The sequence below is a fragment of the Hypanus sabinus genome, chromosome 17, assembly GCF_030144855.1.
Source record: "Hypanus sabinus isolate sHypSab1 chromosome 17, sHypSab1.hap1, whole genome shotgun sequence".
Taxonomy (NCBI): domain Eukaryota; kingdom Metazoa; phylum Chordata; class Chondrichthyes; order Myliobatiformes; family Dasyatidae; genus Hypanus; species Hypanus sabinus.
In genome coordinates this window covers 303,684-323,271 of record NC_082722.1, presented here as the reverse complement: position 1 = coordinate 323,271, position 19,588 = coordinate 303,684, and the positions used below count along the sequence as shown (strand labels likewise).

The window sequence follows — 19,588 nt, the reverse complement described above, 5'->3', positions numbered from 1 at the left end:
CACCACCATGTAGCACAGCTCCCTCTTGAACAGATTTCCTCCAGGTGCATCTATTGATTGCAATGTCTTTCATGTTTTGAGATGCAATTTTGGATTTCTTCAGGATGATTTTGATGTTATCTTTGAAGTGTTTCCTTTGCTCACCAGGAGGAGCTCACTGACCTTCCTTCAACAAGGATCTGTTTGAGGAGATGTGAATTAGGCATCTGAATGACATGACCTTTCCATCGGAGTTGGTGTTGCTTTACCATGGTTGAAATGCTTTCACTATCGGTACACTGCTTTCAGTACACTGGTGTGTGTTGGTCCTTCCAGCTGATCCTCAAAATCTTTCATAAGGTTCTTTGGTGGTATTTTTCAAGGACTTTCAGCTATGTTCTGTAGATGGTCTGTTCTTCAGCTCCATAGAATAATGTAGGAAGGATGATTGCTCTATGAACCAAAAGTTTTGTTTGACTCTGTAGGTTGTGGTCTTCAGAGACTCTTTTAGTTAATTTTGCATAACCTTCACTAGGTGGCGGTTGATCTCTGAGTCAGTCTGCCTTTGAGGAGAGAATGCTACCGAGGTAGGGAAAGTGGTCTACACTTTCAAGGGTGATATTGTCAAATTTTATGGAGGATTAGATAAGAGGCTGTGTGGCTGATACAGGACGTGTGACTTTTTTGATATTCCCAACAAGACCCAGGGCTATATATGCCTTGTCAGTGGCATTCAGGATACATTAGAGGTCTTCCTCCAAGTGTGCTGTGATGGCATTGTCATCTGCATACTGAAGCTCTGTGATATTGGTGGTGGTGACCTTGTTTCTGGCTTTGAGCCAGTTGAGGTTGAAAAGCCTGTTGTCCATTCTATACACAATTTGGATTCCCTGTGGTAGGTCTTGGCTAATGAGTTGAAGGGTGGCAGTAATAAAGACAGCATATAGAGCAGAAGGAATGATGCAGCCCTGTTTGACCCCTATCTTGACAGTTTCTGTACTCTTTTGCATAGATGCTGCATGGCCTGCTGAGTTCCTCCAGCATTTTGTGGTGTTGCTTGGATTTACAGCACCTGCAAGCTTTCTCTTGTTTGTGAATATACTGTACAAAATGTCTTTGTCCAGTCTATGAAAGCTAGGTACAAGGGTTGCCTTTGTTCATGGCATTTTCCTGTAGTTGCCATGCTGTGAAGATCATGACCTTTAGAAGGCCAGAAACCACATTGGAATTCATGGAGTAATTCTTCAGATAGTGGAGAAATGGCTGGAAAACCGGGCTGCTTAATGGCAGATGAACTTTAATGCAGACAAGTGCAAGGATTTGCATTTCAGTAGGACCAACCAGGATAGGTCTTGCACAGTGAACAGTAGGGCACTGAGGAGTGTGCTAGAACAAAGGGATCTGGGAATACAGGTACATAATTCATTGAAAATGGCATCACAGGTAGATAGGGTTGTAAAAACAGCTTTTAGCACATTGGCCTTCATAATCAACGTATGGAATACAGAAGATGGGATGTTATGTTGAAATTGTATCAGACATTGTTTAAGCCTAATTAGGAGTATTGTGTGCAGTTTTGGTCACTTACCTACAGGAAAGATATAAAGAAGGTTGAAAGATTGCAGAGAAAATTTACAAGGATGTTGCTGGGTCTGGAGGACCTGAATAATAAGGAAAGATTGAATAGATTAGGACTATTTTTAGAACATAGAAGATTGAGAGGAGATTTGATAGAGGTATACAAAATTATGAGGTGTATAGATAGGGTAAATGCAAGCAGGCTTTTTCCACTGAGATTGGGTGGGCCTACAACCAGAGACCATGACTTAAGAATGAAAGGTGAAAAGTTTAAGGAGAACATGAGGGAAACTTTTCATTCAGAATATCATGATTGTGGAATGTGCTGCCAGCACAAGTGGTCCATGCAAGCTCAATTTCAATGTTTTAGAGAAGTTTGGATAGGTACATAGATAGTAGGAATATGCAATGGTCCCAGTGCAGGTCCATAAGAGGTAGGAACAGAATTTGGTCATTCAGCCCATTGAGCCTGCTCCTTCATTCCATCATGGCTAATCCTGGAACCCACTCAACTCCAGGCTTCTTGCCATATCCTTTAATGCCCTGATTGATCAGGAACCAATCAACTTCCACCTTAAATATACCCATGGACTTGGCCTCCACTGTAGTCTTTGGCAGAGCATTCCACAGATTCACTACTCTGGCTAAAAAAAAAATTGGTTTTCTGTTCTAAAAGTTCGCCCCTCAATTTTCTGGCTGTGCCCTCTAGTTCAGGATACCCCCAGCAAAGGAAACATCCTCTCCACATCCAACCTATTCAGTCCTTTCAACACTTGATAGGTTTCAATGAGATCACCTCTTATTCTAAATTCCAATGAGTACAGGGCCTAGGCTGCTAAAGGCTGCAGATATGTTAACCCCTTCATTCCTGGAATCATCCTCGTGAACCTCCTCTGGACTCTCTACAATGACAATACATCTTTTCTGAGATATGGGGCCCAAGACTATTGACTATACCCAAGTGTGGCTGACTGGTGTCTTATAAAGGCTCAGCATTATCGCCTTGCTTTTCTATTCTGTTCCCCTTAAAATAAATGCCAACATTGCATTTGCCTTCTTTACCACAGACTCAACCTGTAAATGAAGGAGTCTTGCACGTGGACTCCTAAGTCTCTCTGCACCTCTGATATTTGAACCTTCTCTTCATCTAGATAATAGTCCACACTTGAACTACTTTTACCAATATGCATTATTATACATTTCCCAACACAGTATTCCATCTTCCACATTTTTGCCCATTCTCCCAATTTGTGTAAGTCCTGCTGTGATTGCACTGCTTTCCCAGCACTATCTATCTTTGTATCATCCACAATCTTTACCACAAAGCCATCAATTCCATATCCAAACGTTGACATACAATGTGATAAGTAGCGGTCCTAATACTGACTCCTGAGGTACACCACTAGTCCTTAAACCTGTTAACCTTGCCTTTTATTCTGAAAGGAACATGCATACTCTCAAAATTGTATTTTTGAAGGCTTCCCACTTACCAAGTACACCTTTGCCACTTACCAAGTGCATCTGTTGCAGTCCACACTTGCTAGATAACTTTTATCATCAAAATTGGCCTCTAAATTAGAATCTCAGCCTGAAGAACAGACCTATCCGTTTCCATAATTACCATGAAACTAATGACTAAACTAATATTCTAATCACTATATTAAAAATGTTCCTCTACACATCTGTCATCTGCCCAGTCTCATTCTCACATAGGAGATCTCGTATCGTACTCTCTTTAGTTGGGCTTCTCGGCACCGATTAAGGAAACTTTCCTGAATACTTCTGACAAATGTTTTCCCTTCCAGTCCTTTGACAGTATGGAAGCCCCATTCAAATAGACAATTAGATATTGATTAGACAAGCTCTCCAGTCTGCCCTAACTGAGCACTGCTGTGACATTTTCCCTGACTAGAGATGCCTCCTCTTATCCTTTAATCACATCTGAAACAATGGAAATTCAGAACATTCAGCTGCCAGTCCTGCCCCTCCTACAACCAAATATTACTAATGCCTACAATGCCTTAATTCCACATGCTGATCCATACCCTAGGCTCAAGTGCTTGTCCAACATACTCATTGCTTTAAAATATACACAGCTGAAAGCATTAGCTCATTACGATCAACCTTTCGATTCCTGACTTCCTTTGTAGGCTTAACATCTTTCTCCACAGCTTCACCACTTTATGTACTAGTGCTGTGGTTTCTACCCCCCTGCAACTCTAGTATAACCTCCCACCATTGTAACCCTAACCCTAACCCTAACCCTAACCCTCCCACCATTGTATAGGACGAGCAGATCATCTTGTTACGATATTAGAGCAAACTGTCCCTTCCGTGCAGGTTCAACATTTCCTGGAAGAGAGTCCAATGATCCAAAAATCTGAAACATTCCCTCCTGCACCATCTCCTGAGCCACATGTTAGACTGCTTGATCTTCCTCCTTCTGTCCTCAGTAGCAGACCTTGTCACCTCTCGTACCCATGTTATTAATACCGATGTGGATCACGTCCACTTAAGAATGGTGTGGACTTGTCCCGAGATGTCCCTCCCTGACACTCTGGAGGAAACATACCATTCACGAATCTCATTCTCATCTACAGAACTTCCTGTTTGTTCCCCTAACCAATGAATCCCCTATCATACAATTTACCTCTTCTGCCCCCTTCAATTCTGAGTCACGGAGCCAGATTCTATGATTCAATCCTTCATGTCCAAGCAAAAGAGCCCCCTTTTATCCTTAAAGTGGACCCTGCTCTCCCTAGTTATCCTCTTGCTCCTGATGTGTGCAAACATTGTCTTGGGATTCAGCTTAATTTCTTAGGATTCTCTTTATTCTTACTTGCCAAGCACTTTAATTTCCTTCTTCAGTTCTTTTCTGGCTTCTTTAGAATCCTCAAGGCTCTGTTTAGTTCTAGTTTCCTAAGCTTTACGTACTTTTCCTTTTTCTTCTTGACTAGATGCATTACCTTTCAGCATCTGAAATTCTGTTACCGTGTTATCCTTGCCCTGTACTCTGTTCAGTTGTTATTTAAACACCCACCACATGTCGGATGTTGTGCTGCCCTTAAACAACTGTTCCCTATTAATTACCCTAGTTTCTGCCTAATGTTTTCATAATTTGCTCTGCTCCAGTTTAATATGCTCCCACAATATCCATTCTTATCCTTAACTATAAATATCTGAAAATTTAACTAGTGGTGGTCACTGTATCCTAACTGTTCACCGACTGAATGGTCGTTCAGCTGGCCAGGCTCATTACCCAATGCCAGATCCAGTATAGCCCTTTCTATAATTCGGATGCTTTTTGAACCTTGTGTGATATGGGTATTGGTTTTGAGCTGATCATTTAATGGTCATTCCCTTTGCACTATATGCCTATCTGAACTGTGTTACTTTGAGTTTGACTTAGTGTATTTCCACATTGGAATGTTGGTGGCAATGTTCAGCAGTTCGCTTCCTCACCCCTCCCACCTCTGTTTAGATTGGCTCACTATTTTACGGTCACCGGTAATCTCACAGTTGTCATTGCCTGGCAGACCCTGTACCGTCGGGTCAGAGTTGCACAGCTCAGAAGCATGCCCTTCGGCTGCAATTCCAGCCATTTTGTCTAGCTTCACTAATCCTATTTACCTGCATTAGGACCAGTAATTGGAAAGTGTGCCTGCAGTGGGCAGCAGATTTGTTTCTTTTTCCAATGTCCTGTCATGTGTCTGTTCTTTGCTGTCTAGGTATCTGCAGGGATGGAGTTCAAAGTTAGCAGACTGTAATGACTGCTTAACATCTGCAGAAATCTCTTCTGAAGATGAATCAGAGTAGTGAGTCCTTGATAGTGGAAACTGGACCGCTGAGCACATCTCCACCACTGAACACCCGTGGTCAGCCAAGCTTTAGACTGCAGGCTGAGAGGATGTGCTCTCCAGGAACTCCCATGATCGGGAAGCAGACTCCGAGTCCACAGCTCCCAGTCTGCATGGATAATGACTGGGAGAGCCAAGAGGAGCTGCGGCTGCGAGAGCTGGAAGAGGCTCGAGCCCGGGCAGCTCAGATGGAGAAGACGATGCGCTGGTGGTCAGACTGTACTGCAAACTGGCGTGAAAAGTGGAGCAAAGTACGAGCAGAGAGAAATAAGTCCAGGGAAGAGGTGAGACTGCTGAGACAGAAGCTGGAGGCGGTCAACAAAGAATTAACAGCAGTGAAACGTGAAAAGCAGGAGCTGTTCAACGAGAATGAGCAGCTGAGGTTGGAGATTGTGTGCATAAAGAATAGTCAGCACAATGAAGAGACAGTGGATAATAAATTAGTTTCTTCAAAGGAGAGCGTAATCTCCAATATTGCAGAGCAGGAACCAGTGCGAGATGTTGGAACAGAGAAAACTTTTAAAAACAAGGTAAGCTTCTTGGAACATGTTAATATGGTCCCTGCAGCTGTAAGTGCTATCACTTGTGTGTCTGAAGGTTTGATATCAGCCTTCATCTAGGCTGCCACTTACTTCACATTTGTCTCTCTAGATAACCTGAAATTCCTGTATTGGAAGTGACCACGAATTTGTGCATTTCAGTTCATTTCCAATTATCGGTATTACCAACTGTCAAAATATGCACCAGAAACTTACCACTGATGGTGAAGTGAACATCAGCAAGCTTTGTGCAGGACAAGTTTAGTGGTGACCAATCCATCCTGGTTTGCTTTGACAAATGACATCTAAGATGCCTCATACAGCCATTCAACACCTTGATGCACAGAGCAACCATATGTGGCTATGGGGTTTGTATTCTTGCTGGATCTTGCATTCATGGAACAGTCTTTGGAAGGTGTTCACAAACATTAAATGTCAGTTACTTATCCTGGTTATTGATAGAACAGTGCAACAAAGAAATTATAATCATTAATTAACTGCAATCTGACAACCTAGACTTGTTTCTCAATCACACTTTATTTACTTGTATAAGACCATAAGATATAGGGACAGAATTAGGCGAATATGCCCATCTACTCTGCTTCACCATTCAATCATGGCTGATTTATTATCCCTGTCAAACCCGTTCTCTGCCTTCTGCAGGTAACCTTTGATGCCTATCAACTTTTGCTTTAAATATACCTAATGAGTTTGTCTTCACAGACATCTGTGTAAATTAATTCCACTGATTCATAATCTTTTGGCTAATGAAATTCCTCTTCATCTCTGTTTTCAAGGGATATCCTTATATTCTAAGACTGTGCTTACCAGTCTGAGACAACTCCACTACAGGAAACATCCTATCCACATCCACTCTATCTTAACCATATAACAATCACAGCACGGAAACAGGCCATCTCGGCCCTCCCTCGGCCGAACTCTTAATCTTACCTAGTCCCACCTACCTGCACTCAGCCCATAACCCTCCACTCCTTTCCTGTCCATATACCTATCCAATTTGACCTTAAATGACACAACTGAACTGGCCTCTACTACTTCTACAGGAAGCTCATTCCACACAGCTATCACTCTCTGAGTAAAGAAATACCCCCTCGTGTTTCCCTTAAACTTTTGCCCCCTAACTCTCAAATCATGTCCTCTCGTTTGAATCTCCCCTACTCTCAATGGAAACAGCCTATTCACGTCAACTCTATCTATCCCTCTCAAAATTTTAAATACCTCGATCAAATCCCCCCTCAACCTTCTACGCTCCAATGAATAGAGACATAACTTGTTCAACCTTTCTCTGTAACTTAAGTGCTGAAACCCAGGTAACATCCTAGTAAATCGTCTCTGCACTTTCTATAATTTATTGATATCTTTCCTATAATTCGGTGACCAGAACTGTACACAATATTCCAAATTTGGCCTTACCAATGCCTTGTACAATTTTAACATTACATCCCAACTTCTGTACTCAATGCTCTGATTTATAAAGGCCAGTGTTCCAAAAGCCTTCTTCACCACCCTATCTACATGAGACTCCACCTTCAGGGAACTATGCACTGTTATTCCTAGATCTCTCTGTTCCACTGCATTCCTCAATGCCCTACCATTTACCCTGTATGTTCTATTTGGATTATTCCTGCCAAAATGTAGAACCTCACACTTCTCAGCATTAAACTCCATCTGCCAACATTCAGCCCATTCTTCTAACCGGCATAAATCTCCCTGCAAGCTTTGAAAACCCAACTCATTATCCACAACACCTCCTACCTTAGTATCATCGGCATACTTACTAATCCAATTTACCACCCCATCATCCAGATCATTTATGTATATTACAAACAACATTGGGCCCAAAACAGATCCCTGAGGCACCCCGCTAGTCACCGGCCTCCATCCCGATAAACAATTATCCACCACTACTCTCTGGCATCTCCCATTTAGCCACTGTTGATTCCATTTTATTACTCCAGCATTAATACCTAACGACTGAACCTTCTTAACTAACCTTCCATGTGGAACTTTGTCAAAGGCCTTGCTGAAGTCCATATAGACTACATCCACTGCCTTACCCTTGTCAGCATTCCTCGTAACTTCTTCAAAAAATTCAATAAGGTTTGTCAAACATGACCTTCCACGCACAAATCCATGCTGGCTACTCCTAATCAGATCTTGTCTATCCAGATAATTATAAATACTATCTCTAAGAATACTTTCCATTAATTTACCCACCACTGATGTCAAACTGACAGGTCTATAATTGCTCGGCTTACTTCTAGAACCCTTTTTAAACAATGGAACCACATGAGCAATACGCCAATCCTCCGGCACGATCCCCGTTTCTAATGACATCTGAAAGATCTCCGTCAGAGCTCCTGCTATCTCTACACAAACTTCCCTCAAGGTACTGGGGAATATCCTGTCAGGACCCGGAGATTTATCCACTTTTAAATTTCTTAAAAGCGCCAGTACTTCCACCTCTTTAACTGTCATAGGTTCCATTACTTGTTTCCCACACCTTACACAATTCAATATCCTTCTCCTTAGTGAATACCGAAGAGAAGAAATCATTCAAAATTTCTCCCATCTCCCTCGGCTCCACACATAGCTGACCACCCTGATTCTCTAAGGGACCAATTTTATCCCTCACTATCCTCTTGCTTTTAATATAACTGTAGAAACCTTTCGGATTTACTTTCACCTTATTTGCCAAACCAACCTCGTATCTTCTTTTAGCTTTTCTAATCTCTTTCTTAAGATTTTACATTCTTTATATTCCTCGAGCAATTCCTTTACTCAATGCTGCCTATATCTATTGTAGACATCCCTCTTTTTCCAAACCAAGTTTCTAATATCCCTTGAAAACCATGGTGCTTTCAAACCTTTAACCTTTCCTTTCAACCTAACAGGAACATAAAGATTCTGTACCCTCATAATTTCACCCTTAAATGACCTCCATTTCTCTATTTCATCCTTCCCATAAAACAACTTGACCCAATCCACTCTCTCTAGGTCCCTTCGCATCTCCTCAAAGTTAGCCTTTCTCCAATCAAAAATCTCAACTCTAGGTCCAGTCCTGTCCTTCTCCATAATTATATTGAAGCTAATGCTGTTGTGATCACTGGACCCGAAGTGCTCCCCAACACATACATCTGTCAGCTGACCTATCGCATTCCCTAACAGGAGATCCAACACTGCCCCAGCTCTAGTCGGTACTTCTATGTATTGTTGCAAAAAACTATCCTGCACACATTTCCCAAACTCTAAACCATGCAGCCCTTTTACAGAATGAGCTTCCCAATCTACGTGTGGAAAATTAAAATCTCCCACAATCACCACCTTGTGTTTACTACAAATATCTGTTATCTCCTTACACATTTGCTCTTCCAACTCATGCTCCCCATTAGGTGGCCTATAATACACTCCTATCAGTGTTACTACACCTTTCCCATTCCTCAATTCCACCCAAATAGCCTCCCTAGAGGAGCTCTCTAATCTATCCTTCCAAAGCACCGCCATAAGATTTTCTCGGACAAGCAATGCAACACCTCCTCCTCCTCCTCCTCCTCCGGCCTCCTCCTATCACACCTGAAGCAACTAAATCCAGGAATATTTAGTTGCCAATCACACCCTTCCTGCAACCATGTTTCACTAATAGCTACAACATCATAATTCCAGGTATCAATCCACGCTTTAAGCTCATCCACCTTTCTTACAATGCTCCTAGCATTAAAATAAATACATTTAAGATACTCTCCACCTCCTCCTCTCTTTTCATCCCTAACAATGCATTCAAATTTATTATCCTTTTCTTTCTTCTCCCCTACATCTTCGGGCTGAGCGCATCCCTTCTCCATCACCTGCCTTTCCTCCCTCACACACTGTCTACTTATTTGCTCTACTGATGAACTAACCTCCTCTCCCATAGTTTCCTCAAATTGATTCCCGCCCCCCCCATCTTACTAGTTTAAAGTCTGCCCTGTAGCCCTAGCAAACCTCCCCACAAGGATATTGGTCCCCACAGGATTCAAGTGCAACCCGTCCTTCTTGAACAGGTCACTCCTGCCCCAGAAGAGGTCCCAATGATCCAGAAACTTGAATCCCTGCCCCCGCTCCAATCCCTCAGCCACGCATTCATCCTCCACCTAATTCCATTCCTACTCTGACTGTCGCGTGGCACAGGCAGTAATCCCGAGATTACTACCTTTGCGGTCCTTCTTCTTAACTGCCTTCCTAACTCCCTATACTCTCGTTTCAGGACCTCTTCCCCTTTCCTACCTATGTCATTGGTACCTACATGTACCACGACCTCTGGCTCCTCACCCTCCTACTTCAGGATATCTTGGACGCGATCAGTAACGTCCTGAACCCTGGCACCAGGGAGGCAAACTACCATCCGGGACTCCCGATCACCTTCACAGAACTGCCTGTCTGAACCCCTGACTATCGAGTCCCCTATTACTATGGTCCTCTTTCTTTTATCCCTACCCTTCTGAGCTACAGGGCCATCCTCTGTGCCGGAGGCCCGGCCACTGTCACTTCCTCCAGGTAGGCTGTCTCCCCCAACAGTACTCAAACATGAGTACTTATTGTCAAGGGGTACAGCCACTGGGGTACTCTCTAGTACCTGCCTCTTTCCCTTCCTGACCGTGACCCACCTGTCTGCCTCCCGTGGCCCCGGAGTGACCACCTGCCTGTAACTCCTCTCTATCACCTCCTCACTCTCCCTGACCAGGCGAAGGTCATCGAGCTGCAGCTCCAGTTCCCTAACTCGGTCCCTCAGGAGCTGCAGTTTGGCGCACCTGGCGCAGATGTGGACGTCTGGGAGGATCGGAGACTCCAGGATCTCCCACATCCGACACCGAGAACAACAAGCTGCCCTCACACTCATACTTCCCGAATAACTGAAAATAACAAGGAGAACTAAAAGATAAGCCTACAGTGCCCTCTTCCGCCTAAGCCTTCTGAGCCCAAGCCCTACACTCTGCTCCCGGCTCACTCCGCTGCCCGCAAATGAAGCTGCCCGCTTCTTAAGGCTGCGTTCTTTTTATATCTTCCCTCCTTCCCAGGCCTCCTTCACGCGCCTGCGCAGTCCCGCCTCTCAGAACTCTGATCTGAGAAGCAATTGGACAATTTGAAAATGGCTGCTGCCGCACTTCCTCTCAAAGCCTCGCTGTCTTCTTCCAAAAGAGAACTACCTCACTCTTACTCTCCTTTTTATATCTTCCCTCCTTCCCAGGCCTCCTTCACACGCCTGCGCAGTCCCGCCTCTCCGATCTTGGCAACGTTCTGTGGACTACATACAATACTTCTAAATAAACACTTCTAAATTACTCTCACTGCTATCTACAGCATGGGATTCCCTTTAAGCAATGTACTTTTAAATCGACTTAATGAACTACAAATTTCACAATCTCCTAGAGGGCTCAGTGGACTTAACTCTCAAGCAAGATGATACAGCACCTTTAAGTGGACAAAGATTCATCACCATGGCTGGAAGTGAGGTAGGAAGGGGGTACTCCGAGCCAGGCTAGAACACAGAGAAATGAGACAACCTCTACCCAACATCTTGTTAGCACGTATGCAGGCACTGGAGAATAAAATTGAGGACCTGAGGGCAAATTTGATGTATCAGAGGGAAATGAGAGATTGTTGTGTTCAATACTTAATTGAAGCATGGCTTAATCCTAACACAGTAGATATGGTGATCAGACCGAAAGACTTCCTGATTCAAAGGATGGACCAAACTGCTGATTTAGAAAAGGTAAAAGGTAGAGGTGTGATTCATGATGAATTTTTGCTGGTGCTACGATGTGGCAGTTTTCTTCAAGCTCATGTTCCCCTGACCTTGAACATCTGTCCACTCTATTTACTTGGGAATTCTCCATGATCCCGACCGCAGTTTACATACCACCAACAGCTGACTGTAATCAGGTGCTTCAGATACTGCATCATATCATCTCCAAACAAGAAACAGTCCATCCTGATGCATTTCAAATCACAGGGTCTTCAACTTGCCCAATTACTATCAGCGTATGAAGTAGCACCGGAGGCCCCAACACTCTAGACCACTATAATACTAAGATAAGGAATGCCTACTATTCCATGCTCAGACATCAAGATTGGAGTGTAGAGGACAGCGAGGAAAACTGTCATGTCTTGCAGAGGGATCTGCATCAGCTGGAAAAATGGGCTGAAAAATGGTAATTAGAATTTAATGCAGATAAGTACGAGGTTTTGCACTTTAGTAGGACCAACCAGGGTAGATCTTACACAGTTAATGATAGGGCACTGAGGAGTGTGGTTTAAAAAAAGAGATCTGTGAATACTTGTGCATTATTTGTTGAAAGTGGCATCAGAGGTAAATAGGGTCGTAAAGAGGTTTTGGCACTTTAACCTTTATAAATCAGTGTATTGAGTATAAGAGATAGGAAGTTATATTGAATTTGTATAAGACACTAATGAGTCCTAATTTGGAGTATTGTGCATGGTTTTGGTCACCCACCTACAGAAAAGATGTAATGGATGTTGAAAGAACACGGAGAAAAATCACAAGGGTGTTGCTGGGTCTGGAGAAGCTGAGTTATGAGGAAAGATTGACTAGGTTAGGACTGTATCCTTTAGAGTTTAGAACATTGAGACAAGATTTAATAGAGGTATACAAAATTAAGAGGGGTATAGATAGGGTAAATGCAAGCGGGCTTTTTCCATTGAGGGTGAGTGGGACTACAACCAGAGGTCATGGGTTAAGAATGAAAAGGGGAGTAGTTTAAGGGGAACATAAGGGGAAACTTCTTCACTCACAGGGTCGTGAGAGTGTGGATTGAGCTGTCAGCACAAGTGGTACAAGTGAGCTTGATTTCAACACTTAAGAGCAGTTTTGATAGCTTTTTGGATAGTAGGGGTATGGATGGCTTTGGTCCCAGTGCAGGTTGTTGGGAGCATGCCGTTTAAATGTCTTTGGCATGGACTGGATGGATCAAAGGGCCTGTTTCTGTGTTGTACTTCTCTATGACTCTAAAGCCATGGACTTTATTGAAACAGTTGTGGATGATTGTATCCCCTCAAATCATTCAGTCTTCCCCAACCAGAAGCTCTGATGAACTGTAACATCTGCAATCTGCTGAGGGTCATGTCAGAGGCATTCAAGTCTGGTGACCAAGAAAGTTACAATGGTCCAGGTATGATCTCTGGAAAGTCATCTCATGGATAAAGTGCAATTCCAAAGTTAACTTGAATGAACGACATATGCTCAACTGTTGTGGCACCCCTTGAAATGCTATCACCTTTTATAACATCAGATCGGATGACATAGGTAACAACAGGGCTTTGTTTCCAGATGAGCTCAATGTATTCAATGATTGCTTTGACCAACAAAACATGGAAGTATTATCACAAACTCCTGCAGTGATAAGACTGCTGAACAGATCCTCACCCGGATCTGGGCTGTACCTTCCAAATATCCGGATCTGACTTGCACTACCTTACTTTCCCTTTTCTATTTTCTAATTATGATTTATAATTTAAATTTTTATTATATTTACTTTGATTTGTACTTCAGGGAGCACGAAGCGCAGAATGAAATATTGCTGTGATGATTGTATGCTCTAGTATCAATTGTTTCGTGACAATAAAGTCCCCAATGAACCTGTAACTTCAGTATCTGAGGCCAATATGTGAGCAGCCTTCAGGAGGGTGAACCCATGAAAAGCATCTGGCTGAGTCAGGGCACCAGGCCAATTACTAAAGACCTGTGCTGATCAAATGGCTGGAGTATTCACTGAGATCTTTAGCCTCTCACTTCAAAAACACTCATAAACTCTATAGATGTAACGTGGAGAGCATACTGACAGGCTGCATCACTGTCTGGTATGGGGGGGGGGGCGCTACTGCACAGGACTGAAAGAAGCTCAGAGGGTCGTAAATTGTGGGTACTAGCCTACAAAAGTACCCAGGACATCTTTAAGAAGCGGTGTCTCGGAAAGGCAGCGGTTCATTGTTAAGGACTCCCAGCACCCAGGGATGCCCTTTTCTCATTGTTATCATCAGTTAGGAAGTACAGAAGCCTGAAGGCATACACTCAATGATTCATGAACAGCTTCCTCTCCTCTGCCATCCATTTCCTAAATGGACATTGAACCCATAATATACTTTTCAATATATATTATTTCTGTTTTCACACGATTTTTAATCTCCAATATGCATATACTGTAATTGATTTCAGTTCAAGTCACTTTTTATTGTCATTTCGACCTTGGCACAGTATACAGTAAAAACTAGACACCATTTTTCAGGACGATGGTGCTACATGAAACAATACAAAAACTACACTGAACTACGTAAAACAACACAAAAAATTCACTAGACTACAGTCCTACCCAGGACTGCATAAAGTGCGCAAAACAGTGCCAGCATTACAATAAATAATAAACTAGACAATAGGCACAGTAGAGGGCAGTAAGTTGGTCTCAGTCCAGGCTCTGGGTATTGAGGAGTCTGATAGCTTGGGGGAAGAAACTGTTACATAATCTGGTCGTGAGAGCCTGAATGCTTCAGTGCCTTTTCCCAGACGGCAGGAAGGAGAAGAATTTGTATGAGGGGTGCGTGGGGTCCTTCATAATGCTGTTTGCTTCGTGGGTGCAGTGTGTGATGTAAATGTCTGTAATGGCAGGAAGAGAGACCCCGATGATCTTCTCAGCTGAACTCACTATCCGCTGTAGGATCTTGCGATCCGAGATGGTGCAATTTCTGAACCAGGCAGTGATGCAGCTGCTCAGGATGCTCTCAGTACAACCTCTGTAGAATGTAGTGAGGATGGGGGGTGGGAGATGGACTTTCTTCAGCCTTTGCAGAAAGTAGAGATGCTGCTGGGCTTTCTTTGCTATGGAGCTGGTGTTGAGGGACCAGGTGAGATTCTCTGCCAGGTGAACACCAAGAAATTTTGTGCTGTTAATGATCTCTACTGAGGAGCTGTCAATGTTCAGCAGGGAGTGTTCGCTCCGTGCCCTCCTGAAGTCAACAACAATCTCTTTTGTCTTGTTCACGTTCAGAGACAGGTTGTTGGCTGTGCACCAGTCCGTTAGCTGCTGCACCTCCTCTCTGTATGCTGACTCGTCATTCTTGCTGATGAGCCCCACCGTGGTCGTGTCATATGTGAACTTAATGATGTGGTTCGAGCTGTGTTGCTGCACAGTCATGGGTCAGCAGAGTGAACAGCAATGGACTGAGCACACAGCCCTGGGAAGCCCCCGTTTTCAGTGGGATGGTGTTGGAGATGCTACTTCCGATCTGTACTGACTGAGGTCTCCCAGTCGGGAAGTCTAGGATCCAGCTGCAGAGGGAGGTGTTCAGGCCCTGTAGGTTCAGCTTTCCAATCAGTTTCTGAGGAATGATTGTGTTGAATGCTGAACTGAAGTCTATGAACAGCATTTGAATGTACGTGTCTTTTTTGTCCAGGTGGGTTAGGGCCAGGTGGAGGGTGATTGCAATGGCGTCGTCTGTTGAACGGTTGGGATGGTACGCGAACTGCAGTGGGTCCAGTGGGGGGGTAGCAGGGTCTTGATGTGGCTCATGATGAGCCTCATTACTTTATATAATTTATTTTTCCTTCTTCTATATTATGTATGGCATTGAACTGCTGCTGCTAAGTTAACAAATTTCACAATGCATGCCGATGATAATAAACCTGATTCTGATTCTGAGCAGTCTGAGATACTGCCCTGCTTCAAACAGACTTCACTTATACTGGTTCCTAAGAAAAATGTGGTAACCTGCTTCAATGACAATCATTTGGTTGGACTTGTATCCTGGTGATGAAGTGTTTTGAGAGGTTGGTGCTGAAACATATCAACTCCTGCTGGTGAAGCAACATCGATACGCTTCAGTTTGCTACCAGAGCACATGTCCACAGCAGATGTAATCTGATGCACCCTTCACTCAAAAATGCATTTGCCAGGATGCTCTTTATGGATTACAGCTTGGCATTCAGTACTATCATCTCCTCAAAACTACTCAATAAACTTCAAGACCTTAGCATCAGTGCCTCCTTGTGCAATTGGATCCATGAATTTCTCTCTTGCAGAACCGGTCAGTTCCAATTGGCAACATCTCCTCCATGATTTCCTTCAGCACAGGTGTACTACAGTGCTGTGTGCTTATCCCTGGCTTAACTCACGTTATATTTATGACTGTGTGGCTAACCACAGTTCCAAAGCCATATTCATGTTTACTGATGACACCCTAGGTTGAATATAACGTGGTGATGAAGCAGCATATACCTGTAAGAGGGAGAAGGCACAGGAGGGTCACACCAGGTTCAGGAACAATGATTATCCCTCACCTATCAGGGTCTTGATCCAAAGGAGATAACTTCACTTGTTCCATCATCAGAATATTCCCAGAGCCTATTGACTCACTTTCAAGGAATCTTCATCTCATATTCTTGTCATTGCTTATTTAGTTGTTAATGTTAATATTATTATTTATTTCTTTTTATAATTGCATTGTTTGTTGTGATTTACACACTGATTGAGCACCCAAGTTGGTGTGTTCTTTCACTGATTTTTTAAATATAGTTATTATTCTATTTTGGATTTATCAACTATGCCCGCAGACAAATTAATCTCAGGGTTCTATATGGTGACTTATATATACTTTGATAATAAATTTACTTATTCACTTAGAGATGGAACTTGTTACCAGCAGAAGTGGTCGATGTAAGTTCAATTGTAAAATTTTAAGAGAAGTTTGAATAGGTACATGGATGAGAGTGATATGGAGAGCTGTTGTTCAGTGCAGGTAGATGGGACTATGCAGAAGACAGGTTGGCATGGACTATGTGGGCCATAGGGCCCATTTCTGGCAGTAGTACTCTATGACTGTATCTAAGGGATTCAAGATTTAAGGTAAATAGAGGAGATCAGAGGTTACAATTTTAAGTCAAAATGATAGACAATAGACAATAGGTGCAGAAGTAGACCATTCGGCCCTTCGAGCCTGCACCGCCATTCTGAGATCATGGCTGATCATCTACGATCAATACCCGGTTCCTGCCTTGTCCCCATATCCCTTGATTCCCCTATCCATAAGATACCTATCTAGCTCCTTCTTGAAAGCATCCAGAGAATTGGCCTCCTCTACCTTCCGAGGCAGTGCATTCCAGACCCCCACAACTCTCTGGGAGAAGAAGTTTTTCCTTAACTCTGTCCTAAATGACCAACCCCTTATTCTCAAACCATGCCCTCTGGTACTGGACTCTCCCAGCATCTGGAACATATTTCCTGCCTCTAACTTGTCTAATCCCTTAATAATCTTATATGTTTCAATCAGATCCCCTCTTAATCTCCTTAATTCCAGCGTGTACAAGCCCAGTCTCTCTAACCTGTCTGCGTAAGACAGTCCAGACATCCCAGGAATTAGCCTCGTGAATCTACACTGCACTTCCTCTACAGCCAGGATGTCCTTCCTTAACCCTGAAGACCAAAACTGTACAGAATACTCCAGGTGTGGTCTCACCAGGGCTCTGTACAAATGCAAGAGGATTTCCTTGCTCTTGTACTCAATTCCCTTTGTAATAAAGGCCAACATTCCATTAGCCTTCTTCACTGCCTGCTGCACTTGCTCATTCACCTTCAGTGACTGATGAACAAGGACTCCTAGATCTCTTTGTATTTCTCCCTTACCTAACTCTACACCGTTCAGATAATAATCTGCCTTCCTGTTCATACTGCCAAAGTGGATAACCTCACACTTATTCACATTAAACGCCATCTGCCAAGTATCTGCCCACTCACCCAGTCTGTCCAAGTCACCCTGAATTCTCCTGACATCCTCATCACATGTCACAGTGCCACCCTGCTTAGTATCATCAGCAAATTTGCTGATGTTATTTTCTATGCCTTCATCCAAATCGTTAACGTAAATGGTAAACAGCTGTGGTTCCAATACCGAGCCCTTTAGCACCCCACTAGTCACTACCTGCCATTCCGAGAAACACCCATTCACCGCTACCCTTTGCTTTCTATCTGCCAACCAGTTTTCTATCCATGTCAATGCCTTCCCCCCGATCCCCTGAGCTTTGATTTTACCCACCAATCTCCTATGTGGGACCTTATCAAATGCCTTCTGAAAATCGAGGTACACTACATCCACTGGATCTGCCCCGTCTAACTTCCTGGTTACATCCTCGAAAAACTCCGACAGATTAGTCAAGCATGATTTACCCTTGGTAAATCCATGCTGGCTCGGCCCAATCCTATCACTGCTATCTAGATATGCCACTATTTCATCCTTAATAATGGACTCTAGCATCTTTCCCACCACCGATCTCAGGCTGACAGGTCGATAGTTCTCTGTTTTCTCCCTCCCTCCTTTCTTAAAAAGTGGATAACATTAGCCATTCTCCAATCCTCAGGAACTGATCCTGAATCTAAGGAACATTGGAAAATGATTACCAATGCATCCGCAATTTCCAGGGCCACCTCCTTTAGTACCCTAGGGTGCAGACCATCTGGACCTGGATGATTGGCATCCAGAACACATTGCCTGAGAAGGTGGAGGCAGCATCTGGTTCAGCACTGAATTGCCAAAGCACACAAAACTTCAGACTAAATGCTAGTAAATGGGATTGTTCAGGATAGGAATTTGATAATTCTCAAGGGTCTGTCTCTGTGAACCATACTGTCATACTGATTGTGGGATCTGGCTTTGTGTGAATTCTCTGTTGGAATTTCTTTGTGATTGTAATGAACCATGTGACCAAAGGTATACTGTTCCACAATAGAATTTCTGGCTGAAAAAGCCTTAGTTCTTTGACTTTTGTGGGGTTGAGCTAATCAAATCTCATTTTATTAGAATAAAGACTCTAGTTGTGCAACTTTCTATTCGTTTCAATTATGATTAGTTTTATATTTTGCAGGACTTGGAGTTCATGGAAGCAATTCTGAAAAGTGAGCAGGAAGGTTGGGAAGCTTGGGACAAGCACACTGCACAAAGTGTGAGGACTTCACTCAACCGCCAGGAGAGGAGCCGTATCCTGTGGGAAGAAGTGTCTGTACTGGAAGAGGATACTTCCAAGGTCACTGTGTTGCAATTGCGTCTGGATGAATCTCAGAAAACTCTACAGAAAGAGAGGGAGTAAGTACTGATGTACAGATTTACCAGAGTTCATACATTGAATGCTTGTTTCTATTGTAACATCTTTAGGGATAAGGGTTAAGGACTTGTGATTGAGGTTGAAGGTGGACTCTAGGAACTTAACTATAGGCTCCATTGCAGGAATGCTGTACTATCAGATGTCAAACTGAGCTGATTGATGCAATGGATCCTGCAGATTATTTTGAGGGAAAGTATGGTGAAGATCAAATTTATTCCTTGCAGTACCTACTATCAAAATAGATAGATAAAAGACAGCCTCAGGTAACAAATAGGTTTCATTTTTATGGATTTCCATGTGGGTACCAATGATGAAGGAAGTACAAGAGAAAAGGTTTTGCTAATGGAATTTGAGAAGATAAGGACTAAATGTCTGGATTGTTACCTGAGCCATGTGCAAATTGGAACAAGGTTAATATGACCATAAAACCATAAGATATAGGAGTAGAATTAAGCCTTTTAGCTCATTGAGTCTCC

At 43.2% G+C, this 19,588-nt stretch overlaps 1 protein-coding gene across 3 annotated transcripts in view; it reads left to right on the top strand.

The window, feature by feature from the left end:
* ccdc102a (coiled-coil domain containing 102A) overlaps positions 1–19,588 on the top strand; it is a 236,746-nt gene that overhangs the window by 41,361 nt on the left and 175,797 nt on the right. For all 3 annotated transcript variants that reach the window (XM_059992451.1, XM_059992450.1, XM_059992448.1), the window contains 2 exons: positions 5,286–5,944; positions 18,876–19,093. In XM_059992451.1, coding sequence (XP_059848434.1) covers positions 5,360–5,944; positions 18,876–19,093 — 803 coding nt within the window. In that variant the 5' untranslated portion in view covers positions 5,286–5,359. The remainder of the gene's footprint in view (positions 1–5,285; positions 5,945–18,875; positions 19,094–19,588) is intronic.